This window comes from Oncorhynchus tshawytscha, linkage group LG18, assembly GCF_018296145.1.
Source record: "Oncorhynchus tshawytscha isolate Ot180627B linkage group LG18, Otsh_v2.0, whole genome shotgun sequence".
Classification (NCBI taxonomy): Eukaryota; Metazoa; Chordata; class Actinopteri; order Salmoniformes; family Salmonidae; genus Oncorhynchus; species Oncorhynchus tshawytscha.
In genome coordinates, this window is record NC_056446.1 from 31,111,622 (window position 1) to 31,128,255 (window position 16,634).

General features: G+C 42.0%; 2 protein-coding genes across 2 annotated transcripts; both read right to left on the reverse strand.

Annotated features, from left to right (window-relative positions):
- Window positions 1-5,137: 5,137 nt before the first annotated feature.
- Window positions 5,138-8,556, reverse strand: LOC121839936. The gene is made up of 4 exons (XM_042300521.1): window positions 6,918-8,556; window positions 6,366-6,589; window positions 5,899-5,988; window positions 5,138-5,603 (listed from the first exon to the last, which is right to left on the reverse strand). Exons 1-4 carry the CDS (start codon window positions 7,931-7,933, stop codon window positions 5,491-5,493), a joined length of 1,443 nt encoding a protein of 480 aa, XP_042156455.1. The 5' UTR covers window positions 7,934-8,556; the 3' UTR covers window positions 5,138-5,490.
- On the reverse strand, window positions 8,299-16,433 carry LOC121839927. Its single transcript, XM_042300512.1, has 3 exons — window positions 16,307-16,433; window positions 12,693-12,741; window positions 8,299-10,823 (listed from the first exon to the last, which is right to left on the reverse strand). The coding sequence occupies exon 3, from the start codon at window positions 10,801-10,803 to the stop codon at window positions 8,299-8,301; it is 2,505 nt and encodes an 834-aa protein (XP_042156446.1). The 5' UTR covers window positions 10,804-10,823; window positions 12,693-12,741; window positions 16,307-16,433.
- Between the last annotated feature and the right edge of the window lie 201 nt (window positions 16,434-16,634).

Sequence of the window (16,634 nt, forward strand, 5' to 3'; positions counted from 1 at the left end):
TGGCCCATGTTGACTCCAATGCTTCCCAAAGTTGTGTCATGTTGGCTGGATGCCCTTTGGGTGGTGGACCATTCTTGATACACACAGGAAACTGTTGAGCGCGAAAAACCCAGCAGCGTTGCTGTTCCTGACATACTCAAACCGGTGCGCCTGGCACCTACTACGATACCCCGTTCAAAGGCACTTAAATATTTTATCTTGCCTATTCACTCTCAATGGCACAAATACAGAAACCATGTCTCAATTGTCTCAAGGCTTAAAAATCCTTCTTTAACCTGTCTCCTCCCCTTCATCTACACTGATTGAAGTGGATTTAACAACTGACATCAAGAGATCATAACTTTCACCTGATCAGTCTGTCGTGGAAAGAGCAGGTGTTCCTAATGTTTTGTACACTCAGTGTACAGTGGGGCAAAAAAGTATTTAGTCAAATCTTGCTTGTAGGTGACCAAATACTTATTTTCCACCATAATTTGCAAATAAATTCATTAAAAATCCTACAATGTGATTTTCTGGATTTTTTTCTCTCATCTTGTCTGTCATAGTTGAAGTGTACCTATGATGAAAATTACAGGCCTCTCATCTTTTTAAGTGGGAGAACTTGCACAATTGGTGGCTGACTAAATACGTTTTTTGCCCCACTGTATGTTACTGTTATGTTTCATATATGTGATTCAGAATTCATCTGAATTCTATGATTCTGCTCTGGCAGAAACGTCATGATGGTGTAATAGTCTACTGATACAGTTGTTGTTTAGTTAAATATATGCTAAATAAGAGGCATCAGGGTCAGAAACTAACTGTTAACCTTATCACTTGACCAATCAGATCAGCCCTGAAAAAGAGCTGATGTGTAACGGTTTTCTTGGTGTGATGGAGAGGCGGACCAAAATGCAGCGTGGTTTCTATTCATGCTTTTTAATAAGACAACTAAACATAATACAAAACAACAAACGTGGAAAACCAAAACAGCCCTATCTGGTGCAAACACATAGACAAGGAACAATCACCCACAAAACCCAACAGGCTACCTAAATATGGTTCCCAATCAGAGACAATGACTAACACCTGCCTCTGATTGAGAACCATATCAGGCCAAACACAGAAACAGACAAACTAGACACACAACATAGAATGCCCACTCAGATCACACCCTGACCAAACAAAACATAGAAACATACAAAGCAAACTATGGTCAGGGTGTGACATGATGTGAAAATATCTGATGTGATTGGTCAAAAGACAAATTAGTGGAAAACATATCAGAATTGGGCTGCATGTCTAAACGCAGCCAAAAATAACCTCACTAAGGTACTGTTTTCTGTTATTCAAGAGGTACAGTATATAACATTGTCAATGGCCATGATGACAGATACCTGATGCTTTGGATTTGTGTGTGATAGATGCTGTAGCTGTTGATCTGGTAAATCAAAATAAAAAGTGGATGATGTAACAGTTTGTCTTCCATTGGAGAAACATGCTGTGAAATATGGTATATCGGTCTTCGCTGGGCCTTTCTATACTCATAAAAAATATCTGGTCACATTTTTCTGATACAGTTGACATCTATCTGCAGGGGGGCTGGGTATGAAGGGAAAAGAGATCCCTTTCAAGTGTACAATTATATTTATGTAATGGCGAACATCTCTGGAGATACCTGTAAATAGCTGTGCAAGATACACTCCCCATCCAACCTGACAGAGCTTGAGAGGATCTGCATAGAACAATAAACAAATAAAGGTTTTCCAAGCTTGTAGCGTCATACCCAAGAAGACTCAATAATTCGCTTCCAAAGGTGCTTCAAAAAGTACTGAGTAAAGGGTATGAATACTTCTGTAAATGTAATATTTCAGTTTTTTATTTTGAATAAATTTGCAAACATTTCTAAAAACCTCTATATGGGGTATTCTGTGATGATTGATGAGGAAGAAAAACAATTTAATCCATAATAGAATAAGGCTGAATACTTTCCGAAGGCACTGTATATGGTATATGCGAGGTCTCTAGCTGAATGTTGCAGTTTCTAGTCTCCTGGTGCCTTGGATATGCCATGTCCATTTTAATAAAAACAAACATATCTAAGTGTGCCTAATTCTCACATTTTTGGACCCTCCCCTCTAATAACACGTTTTCATTGTCAGTAGTATTTAAGATCTTGGATCCCGGGTTACATAATTATTGGTGCTCATAATTGCGGTAAATTAATCACATGGGGGAGCATCTGCGAAGGATTGAGAGGAGTAATTTTCTAAGATCTTCAAAAAATAAATATACCTCCTGGCTCTGAGTGAGGCTTTGAAGTGTTTCTCAATCCCATCAAGCGCCTTAATGGGCCAATTGCAACCATCGAAAGCCACAAGATTATCGCCATCTGATCTGTTGTTAAACCATCAATACGTGCTAAAATAACGCGAGCTCAAGTGATCTACTGGTTTATCCTTGTGGGTTTTTCGTTGCAATCAAACTTAGTTTAGATTGCAGGTGCATGTAACTTCCTGCTAGTAGCTTTTTAAGAAATCCTGCAGTAACCTGTAGGACTGCATGAAGGTCTGTCAGTTAGTTGCAATCTCTTTCAATGAAGTACAAACCTGACCATTAATGTAATCAGAAAAGCATTAGAAAACTGAAAACCTGGCAGAGAACTGAAATAAGTCAAGGGGTATGAATATATATATATGTATATATATATATTCTTTTGCAGAATACACACAGTCGTGGCGAAAAGTTTTGAGAATGACACAAATATTAATTTCCACAAAGTTTGCTGCTTCATTCAGTGTCTTCAGATATTTTTGTCAGTGTTACTATGGAATACTGAAGTATAATTATTTCAAAAGTGTCAAAGGCTTTTATTGACAATTACATGAAGTTGATGCAAAGAGTCAATATTTGCAGTGTTGACCCTTCTTTTTCAAGACCTCTGCAATCCGCCCTGGCATGTTGTCAATGAACTTCTGGGCCACATCCTGACTGATGGCAGCCCATTCTTGCATAATCAATGCTTGGAGTTTGTCAGAATTTGTGGGTTTTAGTTTGTCACATCCACCAGTTTGTCCGCCCGTGTTCAGTACCCTGACGGTTTAGTCTGATCATGATTAAAAATTATGGATTTAGCAACAAAAGTTGAAATATTTAATATCAGCCTTATTTTGCAAAGCCACGCACAGTCTCTCTTGGTATACTAGACTATTATCATCCCCGCCATTACATTTCCGCAAATACATATTTCATTGTCACCCTCATCACCTGGGGGACCTGTCCCAGACTGTCCCAGGGAAATTATACTAAATCAGGATTTTAGTGGAGCCTGTGGAGCATTATAGAAAAATTGACACATTTATTGGAGACGGGCTTGTTTTCTAAATTATTTACTTGTTCATAAGGTAGTGTTAACAGAATGAGAAGTCAGTGTGTAATGATAATAAGTATGTAAGAGAGAAGAGTTTAGCCTAGGGATATATCAAGTATCTCGATATATCAAGTATACCATATGTATCCTCTGGTGAACAAGTTTTTTCAACATCTCCAAACCTCCCACAATAATGTAGCAAGGGCTAATGTACATTTGCAAAACAATATGAAATACATAACTTCCATCAATAAATACTCAAAAAATTTAAATAATTAGAATGCGGTAACATATTATTCATAAGATAGTACATACAGTGGATTCGGAAAGTATTCAGACCCCTTGACTTTTTCTACATTTTGTTATGTTTATTCTAAAATGGATTAAACAAAAAATGTTCCCCATCAATCTACACACAATTACCATAATGACAAAGCGAAAACAGGTTTTTATACATTTTTGCAAATGTATTAAAAATGTAAAACAAAAATACCTTCTTTACATAAGTATTCAGACCCTTTGCTATGAGAGCTCAGGTGCATCCTGTTTCCGTTGATCATCATCGAGATGTTTCTACAACTTTGAGTCCACCTGTGGTAAATTTAATTGATTGGACATGATTTGGAATGGCACACACCTGTCTACATAAGGTCCCACAGTTGACAGTGCATGTCAGAGCAAAAACCAAGCCATGAAGTCGAAGGGATTGTCCGTAGAGGTTCCGAGACAGGATTGTGTCGAGGCACAGATCTGGGGAAGGGTACCAAAAATGTCTGCAGCATTGAAGGTCCCCAAGAACACAGTTGCCTCCATCATTCTTAAATGGAAAAAGTTTGGAACCAACAAGACTCTTCCTAGTGCTGGCCGCCAGGCCAAACTGAGCAATCGGGGGAAAAGGGCCTTGGTCAGGGAGCTGACCAAGAACCCGAAGGTCACTCTGACAGAGCTCCAGAGTTCCTCTGTGGAGATGGGAAAAACTTCCAGAAAGACAACCATCTCTGCAGCACTCCACCAATCAGGCCTTTATGGTAGAGTGGCCAGACGGAAGCCACTCCTCTGTAAAAGGCACATGACAGCCCGCTTGGAGTTTGCCAAAAGGCACCTAAAGAACTCTCAGGCCATGAGAAACAAGATTCTCTGGTCTGATGAAACCAAGATTGAACTCTTTGGCCTGAATGCCAAGCGTCCCTTCTGGAAGAAACCTGGCACCATCCCTATGGTGAAGCATGGTGGTGGCAGCATCATGCTATCGGGATGTTTTTCAGCGGCAGGGACCGGGAGACTAGTCATGATCGAGGGAAAGATGAACAGAGAAATAACAGAGATCCTGGAGCACTCAGGACCTCTGACTGAGGGAAAAGTTCACCTTCCAACAGGACAACAACCCTAAGCACACAGCCAAGACAACGCAGGAGTGGCTTCAGGGCAAGTCTCTGAATGTCCTTGAGTGGCCCAGCCAGAGCCCGGACTTGAACCCAATCATACATATCTGGAGACCTGAAAATAGCTGTGCAGCGACACTCCCCATCCAAACGGACAGAGCTTGAGAGGATATGCAGAGAAGAATGGGAGAATCTCCCAAAATACAGGTGTGCCAAGCTTGTAGCGTCATATCCAAGAAGACTTGAGGCTGTAATCACCGTAATCGATGGTTCAACAAAGTACTGAGTAAAGGGTCTGAATCCTTATGTAAATGTACTGTTTCCGTTTATTATTTAATTTTTTATACATTTCCAAAAAAATTCTAAAAACCTGTTTTTGCTTTGTCATTATGGAGCATTTTGTGTAGATTGATGAGGGCAAAATAACTATTTAATCAATTTTAGAATAACGCTGTAACATAACAAAATGTGGAAAAAGTAAAGGGGTCTGAATACTATCCGAATGCACTGTAAATACATTACATGAAGTGCTCAGTTTCTCATATAAAGTAAGGCTTGTAATAATCTCTTATATTTTCAATAGTATAGCATAGAGCTAGAGTTAAACCCAGAAATAGTATACTATAAAGACGAAGGTATTTTATGTGTTAAGGGCTCACTTGTAAAAGAGAACTGGGTCTCAAGGTGAACTTCCCTGTGTTAATGAAGTTAAAATAAAATAAGTTAACATATCCTGCATAAATACATTTCATCAAGTGCTCACTTGGAGTAGGGGTGAAGTTGTTTAGTCTTAGCCTTCTTGGAGAGTCCAACCCTGATGGGACGTGTGCATGTTTTCAGAGGCTCCAATCTTTTTGGTTGCTCAGGCTTTCCTGGGGGCAAGGAGACAAGAATAAATACATTATTTAGTACTGTACTTATGTGTGTGAACAGACTACCACCTGCTGCATACAGTATAGTGTAGTGTACAATATCTAGGCCTCCAATTAACAGGCCAGATATGTTAGAGAGCTGCTGTCGATAGCATGATGCTCCAAGAGCTGTAAAAGGCCTCAGTGAATAAATAAATAACTCCAATTACTGAAACGCCTTACTTCAACTAAAACCTTTTACAACCTGCTGATTTTTAACAAAATACTCCTCTCAGAGTGGGAATGTGTAACCCACTTTGGTTTAACTGGTCCAGGCATGGGAGAAACATGAACGCAGGAGACCACAGCTTGCATTTCTCATCTGCTCCTTGCCCCCTGGAGTGATCTGTCGACACAATCCAATAATAATACTGTCATGTTAAGGCAGGATTACTCTGTTCATGTTTTGATAAGCTATCACTGTCCCCACAACAACAACAACAACAAAACTATTTTTTCTATGGCTGTGTTTTAATTCTATTGTTGCATATAATTTTGGAACCTGTATTGATCGTCTGCAAATTGACAACAAGAAAGAAAAAAAACACCATCCGATAGGTGTCGGATTGATGCAATAAAAATAAAAATACAAACTACTCAGTTAACATTCTTGTTGGGGTTACATCAAAAAACTTGTTTTCTAAGACATCTTTATGCAAGACATTTATCTAGAGAGTGAAGTATCAGACCAAGGCCTTTTGTTCAATGTCGAATCACACCAACCTTTGTGCTTGACTGAAGAGTACATGGAGTCCTCTCCCTCTGTGCTGTGATGGCAGCATTCAAGAGGCACCTCCTGCTCGCAGTCAAGGCCCCCAGTGGTACATGTAGTTTCTGGTTCTGCTTGATATGTTTTCAGACCGTGGTCACCATCTCCCATTGATGTGCCTCCACGTGGTTCGTCTTCCACTGCAACCTGGCTGCTTGGACGGTCACTACTGCTCCGTCTAGGAGATGAGAGCGATAATACTTTATTAAAGGGATAGTTTGGGATATGAAGGAGGTTCATAAGGAGGTAGTTTCATGTGCCAACGCTAGCTGATCCCGAAGACTTCCGGTCTTTGTGCTAACGCTAGTTAGAATTGGCTCGCAAAACTACCTCTATCTTTCTTCATACTGGATGCAGATACATAAAAATGGTATCCTGGAGTTCACCTGACTCTGGGGAAGTACATAAGAAGCTTAATTGCCAAAATCCAAAAGTATCCCTTTAATCCCCAAAGGTAAATTAGTTAGTCACACAGTAACCATAATAAAAACAATAGAAACACTCACGTCATTAAATCAGTGTTGTCCTCCTCAGCTCCAGGGTCCCTAACGCTGCACTGTTCAGACGTTGCTCTTTTGGATGATTGATAACCTGCCTCGTCACTGATCTCGAAATACAAACTGAGCTCTTCCATGACCATGTCGAACCTCTCCTTTATTTCAAACTCTGGGAAGTCATGGGTTTCAGAGACCGGATGGATGTTTTTGTCAGAGGTGAGAGTTGGGAGTTTTGCCTGAGGGGGAGAATCAAACTGGGAAGTTTCACAGAAAAGAATAGAAGACTGGCAAGGCATTTCTGGACTCAATGATGGAGAGATTTGGGGTGAGATAAAGTCGGGGACAGGAACTTCATTAAACTTGGTGTTTTCACAGTGAAAAAATCCCTTCTCAGCTTCTTCTTGGCACTGGTCCTCTTCTTCCTCTGCTATGTCCTCTTCATCACTCTCTCCTGAGTGCATAGTGCCACCAGCACTGTGGTGTTGGAACTCAGTTTTAAACGTTCGACTGGGCGAGCTGCTGAGGAGAGGGCTGTGCTCCAGGCCATTGGTGTCAAGGGGACAGAGCTGGATCTTTTCAAATGTGTCAAACCCAGCTGGCACACAGTCAGAGAGAATGTGTGCCGCAGATGGCATGACTGAGACTGATCGGTCCTCCTCTCGGTCCCGTACTGTGTCATCCTCTGGGTTAGAATCTGATCCTGGGACGACAGCATCGTTGGGTACTGAGGTGAAAGGGACCACATGATTGTTTTCAATCTTGAGTAGTGCTTCAGTTCCGTCGGTGTGATCAACTGCTGGATCCTCCTTGGCAGCCTGCAAGAGAACAGTTCCAGGTGTAGCTTCTGCAGGAAGGTGGAGTACTGGTAGGTTGGCAATTTTGGGCGAGTTGTTGATCCACTCACCAGTCATCGCACCTATGACCCCTGTGCTTAGCATGTCACATCGAGGTATCATCCCAAGTTCCTGGTTCACTGAATCGACATGCAGGTCAGTTTCTGTAACACTGTCACCGTTTTCCTCCATTATCCCATCCAGAACTGCGTACTCAGATGGAAAACTAACAGTCTCAAGTGTCTTTAGATAGTCTTTAATGGTAGAAACCTGGCCAGCTGGGTCCCATTCCTCACAAAGGTGTTTTGCTGTGTCAGAACTTACTTTGCTTCCCTCTTCAGCATCATAACTCTCTTCATGGCCAGGAGTGCTGCTGAGAAGTGGCTCCCAATGATGGATCCCATGGCTGCTTGTGTCATGTTCCTCCGTTGTGCAGCTGCACTGTTCCACCAATAACTGACAGGTGTCTTCATATTCACCTTTGAGTTGTGTTCCATTTTGAGCATCAAAATGTAAAGACAGCTCCAAAGTAGCATTCCTGACATATTCAGCAGTCCTCAAAAGGAAATCTTCTGGTTGTGGTGGGTGGAGAGGAGACGTGGTATCTTCTGGTTGTGGTGGGTGGAGAGGAGACGTGGTATATTCTGGTTGTGGTGGGTGGAGAGGAGACGTGGTATATTCTGGTTGTGGTGGGTGGAGAGGCGACGTGGTATATTCTGGTTGTGGTGGGTGGAGAGGAGACGTGGTATCTTCTGGTTGTGGTGGGTGGAGAGGAGACGTGGTATATTCTGGTTGTGGTGGGTGGAGAGGAGACGTGGTATATTCTGGTTGTGGTGGGTGGACGTGGTATATTCTGGTTGTGGTGGGTGGAGAGGAGACGTGGTATATTCTGGTTGTGGTGGGTAGAGAGGAGACGTGGTATATTCTGGTTGTGGTGGGTGGAGAGGGGACGTGGTATATTCTGGTTGTGGTGGGTGGAGAGGAGACATAGTATATTCTGGTTGTGGTGGGTGGAGAGGGGACGTGGTAGATTCTGGTTGTGGTGGATGGAGAGGAGGCGTGGTATATTCTGGTTGTGGTGGATGGAGAGGAGATGTGGTATATTCTGGTTGTGGTGGGTGGAGAGGAGACGTGGTATATTCTGGTTGTGGTGGGTGGAGAGGAGACGTGGTATATTCTGGTTGTGGTGGATGGAGAGGAGACGTGGTATATTCTGGCTGTGGTGGGTGGAGAGGAGACGTGGTATATTCTGGTTGTGGTGGGTGGAGAGGAGACGTGGTATATTCTGGTTGTGGTGGGTGGAGAGGAGACGTGGTATATTCTGGTTGTGGTGGGTGGAGAGGGGACGTGGTATATTCTGGTTGTGGTGGGTGGAGAGGAGACATAGTATATTCTGGTTGTGGTGGGTACGTGGTAGATTCTGGTTGTGGTGGATGGAGAGGAGGCGTGGTATATTCTGGTTGTGGTGGATGGAGAGGAGATGTGGTATATTCTGGTTGTGGTGGGTGGAGAGGAGACGTGGTATATTCTGGTTGTGGTGGGTGGAGAGGAGACGTGGTATATTCTGGTTGTGGTGGATGGAGAGGAGACGTGGTATATTCTGGTTGTGGTGGGTGGAGAGGAGACGTGGTATATTCTGGTTGTGGTGGGTGGAGAGGAGACGTGGTATATTCTGGTTGTGGTGGGTGGAGAGGAGACGTGGTATATTCTGATTGTGGTGGGTGGAGAGGAGACATCGTTTCTAGAGCCACTCCGTTGATGTCAGAGATAACTGAATGATCGGTTACACTTGCTATCTTGTTGCGATTAACATCAGCTGGCTTTTGACTGAGGTGTGTTGAAACCGACAGTTTCTGTGATGTGTTGTGATCAACACCCAGTTCACACAAAGTTTCAACTGTCACAGTGCCAACAGCGTGCCCTAATGTTTGTTCACAGAGATCCTCATGCTTAAGACCCATATTGATCTCAGCCCCATCACTCAGTACAGGTCTGTCTAATATCGTATAACAAGTGACAACGGAGCCATCTACATATTCAACTACTGTCTCAGCTGCGGCAGAGCTGTCATTATGCATGAAGTACTCCTTGTTAACTTGGGCTTTTGCTTCTCTATCGCAGACATCTGCATTTTCTCTGGCTACATATCCCTCATTTTTTTTCACTCCTGTAAAGTTCCCAAAAGGTTCAGTTTCAGCATGAGAGCCAGATGACACGCAGCCCTCTCTGTAATCACTGGGTAATGGGTAACGCCTGGCCTCTTTCTCACAGCAGATACTTTGATTGAATCCATGTTTATCCTCATTCTGAATCTGGTGATTATTTTCACCTTCAGTAGATCCTTTGATGAAGCCCATACTGTAAATGGCTGAATTCAGAGCCAGGCTTTCACAGGTGTAATCAGATTCTTCAGTACCGTCACTCACACTTGAGCTGTGGTCGGTTCCTGGGAGGCGGCTTTCACCATTTTGTTCAGTCACTGCTTCTTCATCTGCTGAGGGACTAGTACCGGTGAGACTGCATTTGAGTGATTTCCCAGGCTGATTGAAATCATGACTTGAGGATGTATCAGTTGTTCTGTCATCAGAAGAGTGAGACTTTGCTGACACAGACCCTGCTTCATTTCTAGAATGAAAGCTATAAGAAGAGGTGCCTGTTTCACTAAGTGGATCATGTTGCTCATCTAGCCCTTGACATAGACCTTGAGAGTCATCATCTGTACTGTGAGGACTGATTACACATGAACCTGCGCATGTCTGATTATCTCCGAGAGCTGTACTCTCCTCTTTTCCCATTTCTTCACAATGAAATCCTGTCACTGTGTATTTGAGATATTCATGGTCAGATTCAACTCTATGTGTTTCATCCTCCTGAAGAATAGGCCTATTCTGCAGTGATGTGACACCATCGTTGTTCCGGAAACTCAATGGTTCTGGGAATTTGAAATGGGTTTTGCAACTGTGTTTGTTTGTTATTGTGCAATCTGTCCTTAGTCGTTTAGGAGACAATGGAGCGGTATCTTCCTCAATGGGAAAACAGACATCTTGTGTGTGTTGATCCATTCCTTTTTTATCCACTACACCTAAAACAAATACAGATTTACTTTCAACCTATATTTATTCCAGAGAGAACACATTGAGTAAGATTGAGTAATACGTGTTTATAAAGTTTGTATGGCATATCAAATATGCAATTCATTTGAGAAACACACTTATAGACTGTTGAGCTAATGATTACAGAATTAAAAGCAAAGGAAATCTTTTGTAGCTTCTTATTTCAATATGGTTGATAATTTACATATAGGCTTACGGCAAGTGCAATACATTTGGCCAGCTAAATGGAATACAACATTACTGTATGATTTGATAGTAACTGTACAGCTGAAGTCGGAAGTTTACATACACCTTAGCCAACTACATTTAAACTCAGTTTTTCACAATTCCTGACATTTAATTCTAGTAAAATAATAGAATAATAGGAGAGTGATTTATTTCAGCTTTAATTTCTTTCATCAAATTCCCAGTGGGTCAGAAGTTTACATACACTCAATTACTATTTGGTAGCATTGCCTTTAAATTGTTTAACTTGAGTCAAACTTTTCCTGAAAAGTTTAGAATTTTGATCCATTCTCCTGACAGAGCTGGTGTAACTGAGTCAGGTTTGTAGGCCTCCTTGCTCGCACACACGTTTTCAGTTCTGCCTACAAATTGTCTATAGGATTGAGGTCAGGGCTTTGTGATGGACACTCCACAATACCTTGACTTTGTTTTCCTTGAGCCATTTTGTCACAACTTTGTAAGTATGCTTGGGGTCATTGTCCATTTGGAAGACCCATTTGCGACCAAGCTTTAACTTCCTGACTGATGTCTTGAGATGTTGCTTCAATATATCCACATCATTTTCCGTTCTCATGATGCCATCTATTTTGTGAAGTGCTCCAGTCCCTCCTGCAGCAAACCACCCCTACAACATGATGCTGCCACCCCCATGCTTCACGGTTGGGATGTGTTCTTCAGCTTGCAAGCCTCCCCCTTTTTCCTCCAAACATAACAATGGTCATTATGGTCAAACAGTTCTATTTTTGTTTCATCAGACATTTCTCCAAAAAGTGCGATCTTTGTCCCCGTGTGCAGTTGCAAACCGTAATCTGGCTTTTTTATGGCGGTTTTGGAGCAGTGGCTTCTTCATTGCTGAGTGGCCTTTCAGGTTGTCAATATAGGACTTGTTTTACTGTGGATATAAATACTTTTGTACCCGTTTCCTCCAGCATCTTCACAAGGTCCTTTGCTGTTGTTCTGTGATTGATTTGCACTTTTCTCACCAAAGTACCTTCATCTCTAGGAGACAGAACGTGTCTCCTTCCTGAGCGGTATGACGGCTGAGTGGTTTCGTGGAGTTTATACTTGCGTACTATTGTTTGTACAGATGAACGTGGTACCTTCAGGCGTTTGGAAATTGCTCCCAAGGATGAACCAGACTTGTGGAGGTCTTGGCTGATTTCTTTAGATTTTCCCATAATGTCAAGCAAAGAGGCACTGAGTTTGAAGGTAGGCCTTGAAATACATCCATATGTATACCTCCAATTGACTCAAATTATGTCAATTAGCATATCAGAAGCTTCTAAAGCCATGACATAATTTTCTGGAATTTTCCAAGCTGTTTAAAGGCACATCAACTTTGTGTATGTAAACTTCTCACCCACTGGAATCTGTCTATAAACAATAATTACTTGTGTCATGCACAAAGTAGATGTCCTAACCGTCTTGCCAAAACTATTGTTTGTTATCAAGAAATTTGTGGTTGAAAAACGAGTTTTAATATGTCCAACCTAAGCGTATGTAAACTTCCGACTTCAACTGTATACTTCTTTCAGCATTTATAACCAACTGCTGAAAATGGAGCTTTGCACCCTGAAAATACATCAAAGCAGTAGTTTATTCCTATGACTTACCTTTCAGTGAAACCAAATCTCAACAGATGAAAGGTACTTCAGCAAAAACCTTCAAAGCAAAATATATAATCATCAGTTACTGGATTTTAATACTGTAGCACTGAATAAACAAACGGTCCATATACATAATATATGTTTACATAACATTACAGCAGGTGAGAAACGGTTTGAATATGTAACCAATGTAAATTGTATGTGTCTGATTTCCATTAGTGATGAGTCTTTCGTGAACAAACTGCTCTATTTGAACGGATCATTTTGGTGAATGTCGGGAACCGAATCGCATCGATGAAAGAGGCGTTAATTTGGCTCCCTGATTTGCATAGTGCTACTACTTTTTGAGCTCAAAACAACATTTTTCTGCAACTAAGTTACAAAATAATTATCCTCACTTCAGAAACAATAAATTGTGCGGAAAGTTCGTCAATCTGGTCCACACATAAACAATAGCTGACCATCTAATAATTTGGCCAGGTAAAATTGTATTTGAATTTCATGATCTGACATAATGGTATTTACATCGGAGATTTGTTCATGGTTCTAGTTAGATTTTAACGATTTTCAACGAAGAGCTGTTTGGGAGCCAAAGGAGCCGGCTCACCGAAAAGACTCGGAATGCCCATCACTAATTTCCATTTGCTATTGTACAGTCGTGGCCAAATGTTTTGAGAATGACACAAATATACATTTCCACAAAGTTGGCTGATTCAGTGTCTTTAGATATTTTTATTAGATGTTACTATGGAATACTGAAGTATAATTACAAGCATTTCATAAGTGTCAAAGGCTTTTATTGACAATTACATGAAGTTGATGCAAAGAGTCAATATTTGTAGTGTTGACACTTCTATTTCAAGACCTCTGCAATCCACCCTGGCATGCTGTCAATGAACTTCTGGGCCACATTCTGACTGATGGCAGCCCATTCTTGCATAATCAATGCTTGGAGTTTGTCAGAATTTGTGGGTTAAAAAATATAGATGTTTTGTTCCCCGAGCCACTTAGTTATCACTTTTGCCTTATGGCAAGGAGCTCCATCATGCTGGAAAAGGCATTGTTCATCACCAAACTGTTCCTGGATGGTTGGAAGAAGTTGCTCTCGGAGGATGTGTTCGTACCATTCTTTATTCATGGCTGTGTTCTGAGGCAAAATTGTGAGTGAGCCCATTCCCTTGGCTGAGAAGCAACCCCATACACGAATGGTCTCAGGATGCTTTACTGTTGGCATGACACAGGACTGATGGTAGCGCTCACTTTGTCTTCTCCGGACAAGCTTTTTCCGGATGCCCCAAACAATCGGAAAGGGGATTCAACAGAGAAAATGACTTTACCCCAGTCCTCAGCAGTCCAATCTCTGTACCTTTTGCAGAATATCAGTCTATCCCTGATGTTTTTCCTGGAGAGAAGTGGCTTCTTTGCTGCCCTTCTTGACACCAGGCCATCCTCAAAGTCTTCGCCTCACTGTGCATGCAGATGTACTCACACCTGCCTGCTGCCATTACTGAGCAAGTTCTATACTGGTGGTGCCCCGATCCCGCAGCTGAATCAACTTTAGGAAATGGTCCTGGCGCTTGCTGGACTTTCTTGGGCACCCTGAAGCCTTCTTCACAACAATTGAACCGCTCTCCTTGAAGTTCTTGATGATCTGATAAATGGTTGATTTAGGTGCAATCTTACTGGCAGCAATATCCTTGCCTGTGAAGCCTTTTTAGTGCAAAGCAATGATGACGGCACGTGTTTCCTTGCAGGTAACCATGGTTGACAGAGGAAGAACAACGATTCCAAGCACCACCCTCCTTTTGAAGCTTCCAGTCTGTTATTGAAACTCAATGCCATACAACACTCCTTCCGTGGCCTCCAACTGCTCTTAAACGCTAGTAAAACCAAATGCATGCTTTTCAACCGATCGCTGCCTGCACCCGCATGCCCGACTAGCATCACCACCCTGGATGGTTCCGACCTTGAATATGTGGACATCTATAAGTACCTAGGTGTCTGGCTAGACTGCAAACTCTCCTTCCAGACTCATATCAAACATCTCCAATCGAAAATCAAATCAAGAGTCGGCTTTCTATTCCGCAACAAAGCCTCCTTCACTCACGCCGCCAAGCTTACCCTAGTAAAACTGACTATCCTTCCGATCCTCGACTTTGGCGATGTCATCTACAAAATGGCTTCCAACACTCTACTCAGCAAACTGGATGCAGTCTATCACAGTGCCATCCGTTTTGTCACTAAAGCACCTTATACCACCCACCACAGCGACCTGTATGCTCTAGTCGGCTGGCCCTCGTTACATATTCGTCGCCAGACCCACTGGCTCCAGGTCATCTACAAGTCCATGCTAGGTAAAGCTCCGCCTTATCTCAGTTCACTGGTCACGATGGCAACACCCATCCGTAGCACGTGCTCCAGCAGGTGTATCTCACTGATCATCCCTAAAGCCAACACCTCATTTGGCCGCCTTTCGTTCCAGTACTCTGCTGCCTGTGACTGGAACGAATTGCAAAAATCGCTGAAGTTGGAGACTTTTATCTCCCTCACCAACTTCAAACATCAGCTATCTGAGCAGCTAACCGATCGCTGCTGCTGTACATAGTCTATTGGTAAATAGCCCACCCATTTTCACCTACCTCATCCCCATACTGTTTTTATTTATTTACTTGCTCTTTTGCACACCAATATCTCTACCTGTACATGACCATCTGATCATTTATCACTCCAGTGTTAATCTGCAAAATTGTAATTATTCGCCTACCTCCTCATGCCTTTTGCACACATTGTATATAGACTCCCCCCTTTGTTTTCTACTGTGTTATTGACTTGTTAATTGTTTATTCCATGTGAAACTCTGTGTTGTCTGCTCACACTGCTATGCTTTATCTTGGCCAGGTCGCAGTTGCAAATGAGAACTTGTTCTCAACTGGCCTACCTGGTTAAATAAAGGTGAAATAAAAAATTAAATAAAAATAAAAAACTCAATCAGCGTGACAGAGTGATCTCCAGCCTTGTCCTCATCAATACCCACACCTGTGTTAATGAGAGAATCACTGACATGATGTCAGCTGGTCCGTTTGTGGCAGGGCTGAAATGCAGTGGAAATGTTTTTGGGGGATTCAGTTCATTTGCATGGTAAAGAGGGACTTTGCAATTCATCTGATCACTCTTCAGAACATTCTGGAGTATAAGCAAATTGCCATCATACAAACTGAGGCAGCAGACTTTGTGAAAATGTATATTTGTGTCATTCTCAAAACTTTTGGCCACGACTGTACCTTCTGAATTTAATTAAAAACCATATGAATAGGCTGCCACCACAAGCACATCATTTTATTGTTGAACAAAAGTCCCTGCTTTGTATTGGTTCAAAATCTAAATATATACTAAATGAAGAGCCGTTTTAGATGGATTCAGATAATAATGTAATTATTGACATCCCTGAACGTTATGAAAATAATAGCTAGCAAGCCTAGCTAGCTAACTAGCAAACTTTAGTTACCCTACCAACCAAACTAGCTAGCTCATAATATTGTAGATGTGTATAGTTTGTAAAATACAAGTGGCTACCTACAATAATAGCGTTTTCACAACCCGACACTTATTTGATGACTTACCAGAGAAACCTTTTACAGATTCAAAACAAAGTAACTAGCTACAGTTAGCTAGTTAGCCATTTATTTTGTAGCGAAACTGGACGCTGTGGTCTGTGCGGTACTGATGCTGCTGCCACCACCAGCTGTGTTGCTGTTTGGCGCGAAATGCCACTTGCGCGTGCGTGGGGCAACGAAGGTAAGTAAAAACCTTGGCGCCAGATTTGCTGTAAGAACAGATAATCAGCCTATTTTTTGGTAGTGGAAGCCTTTAAAAAAAATAAGCATAAAGAGATGCTTTGTTACATTATCAGTCGGTATTTTTTGACTGTTCAAATGCTGTTGTTCCCTT

Coding starts and splice junctions, on each gene's coding strand:
- LOC121839936 (XM_042300521.1), bottom strand. CDS start 7,933: ATGGAGGAAAACGGTGACAGTGTTACAGAAACTGACCTGCATGTCGAT. Junction 6,590..6,917: donor GACAACACTGATTTAATGAC/GTGAGTGTTTCT, acceptor CTCATCTCCTAG/ACGGAGCAGTAGTGACCGTC. Junction 5,989..6,365: donor CTCTTCAGTCAAGCACAAAG/GTTGGTGTGATT, acceptor TTGTGTCGACAG/ATCACTCCAGGGGGCAAGGA.
- LOC121839927 (XM_042300512.1), bottom strand. CDS start 10,803: ATGGATCAACACACACAAGATGTCTGTTTTCCCATTGAGGAAGATACC.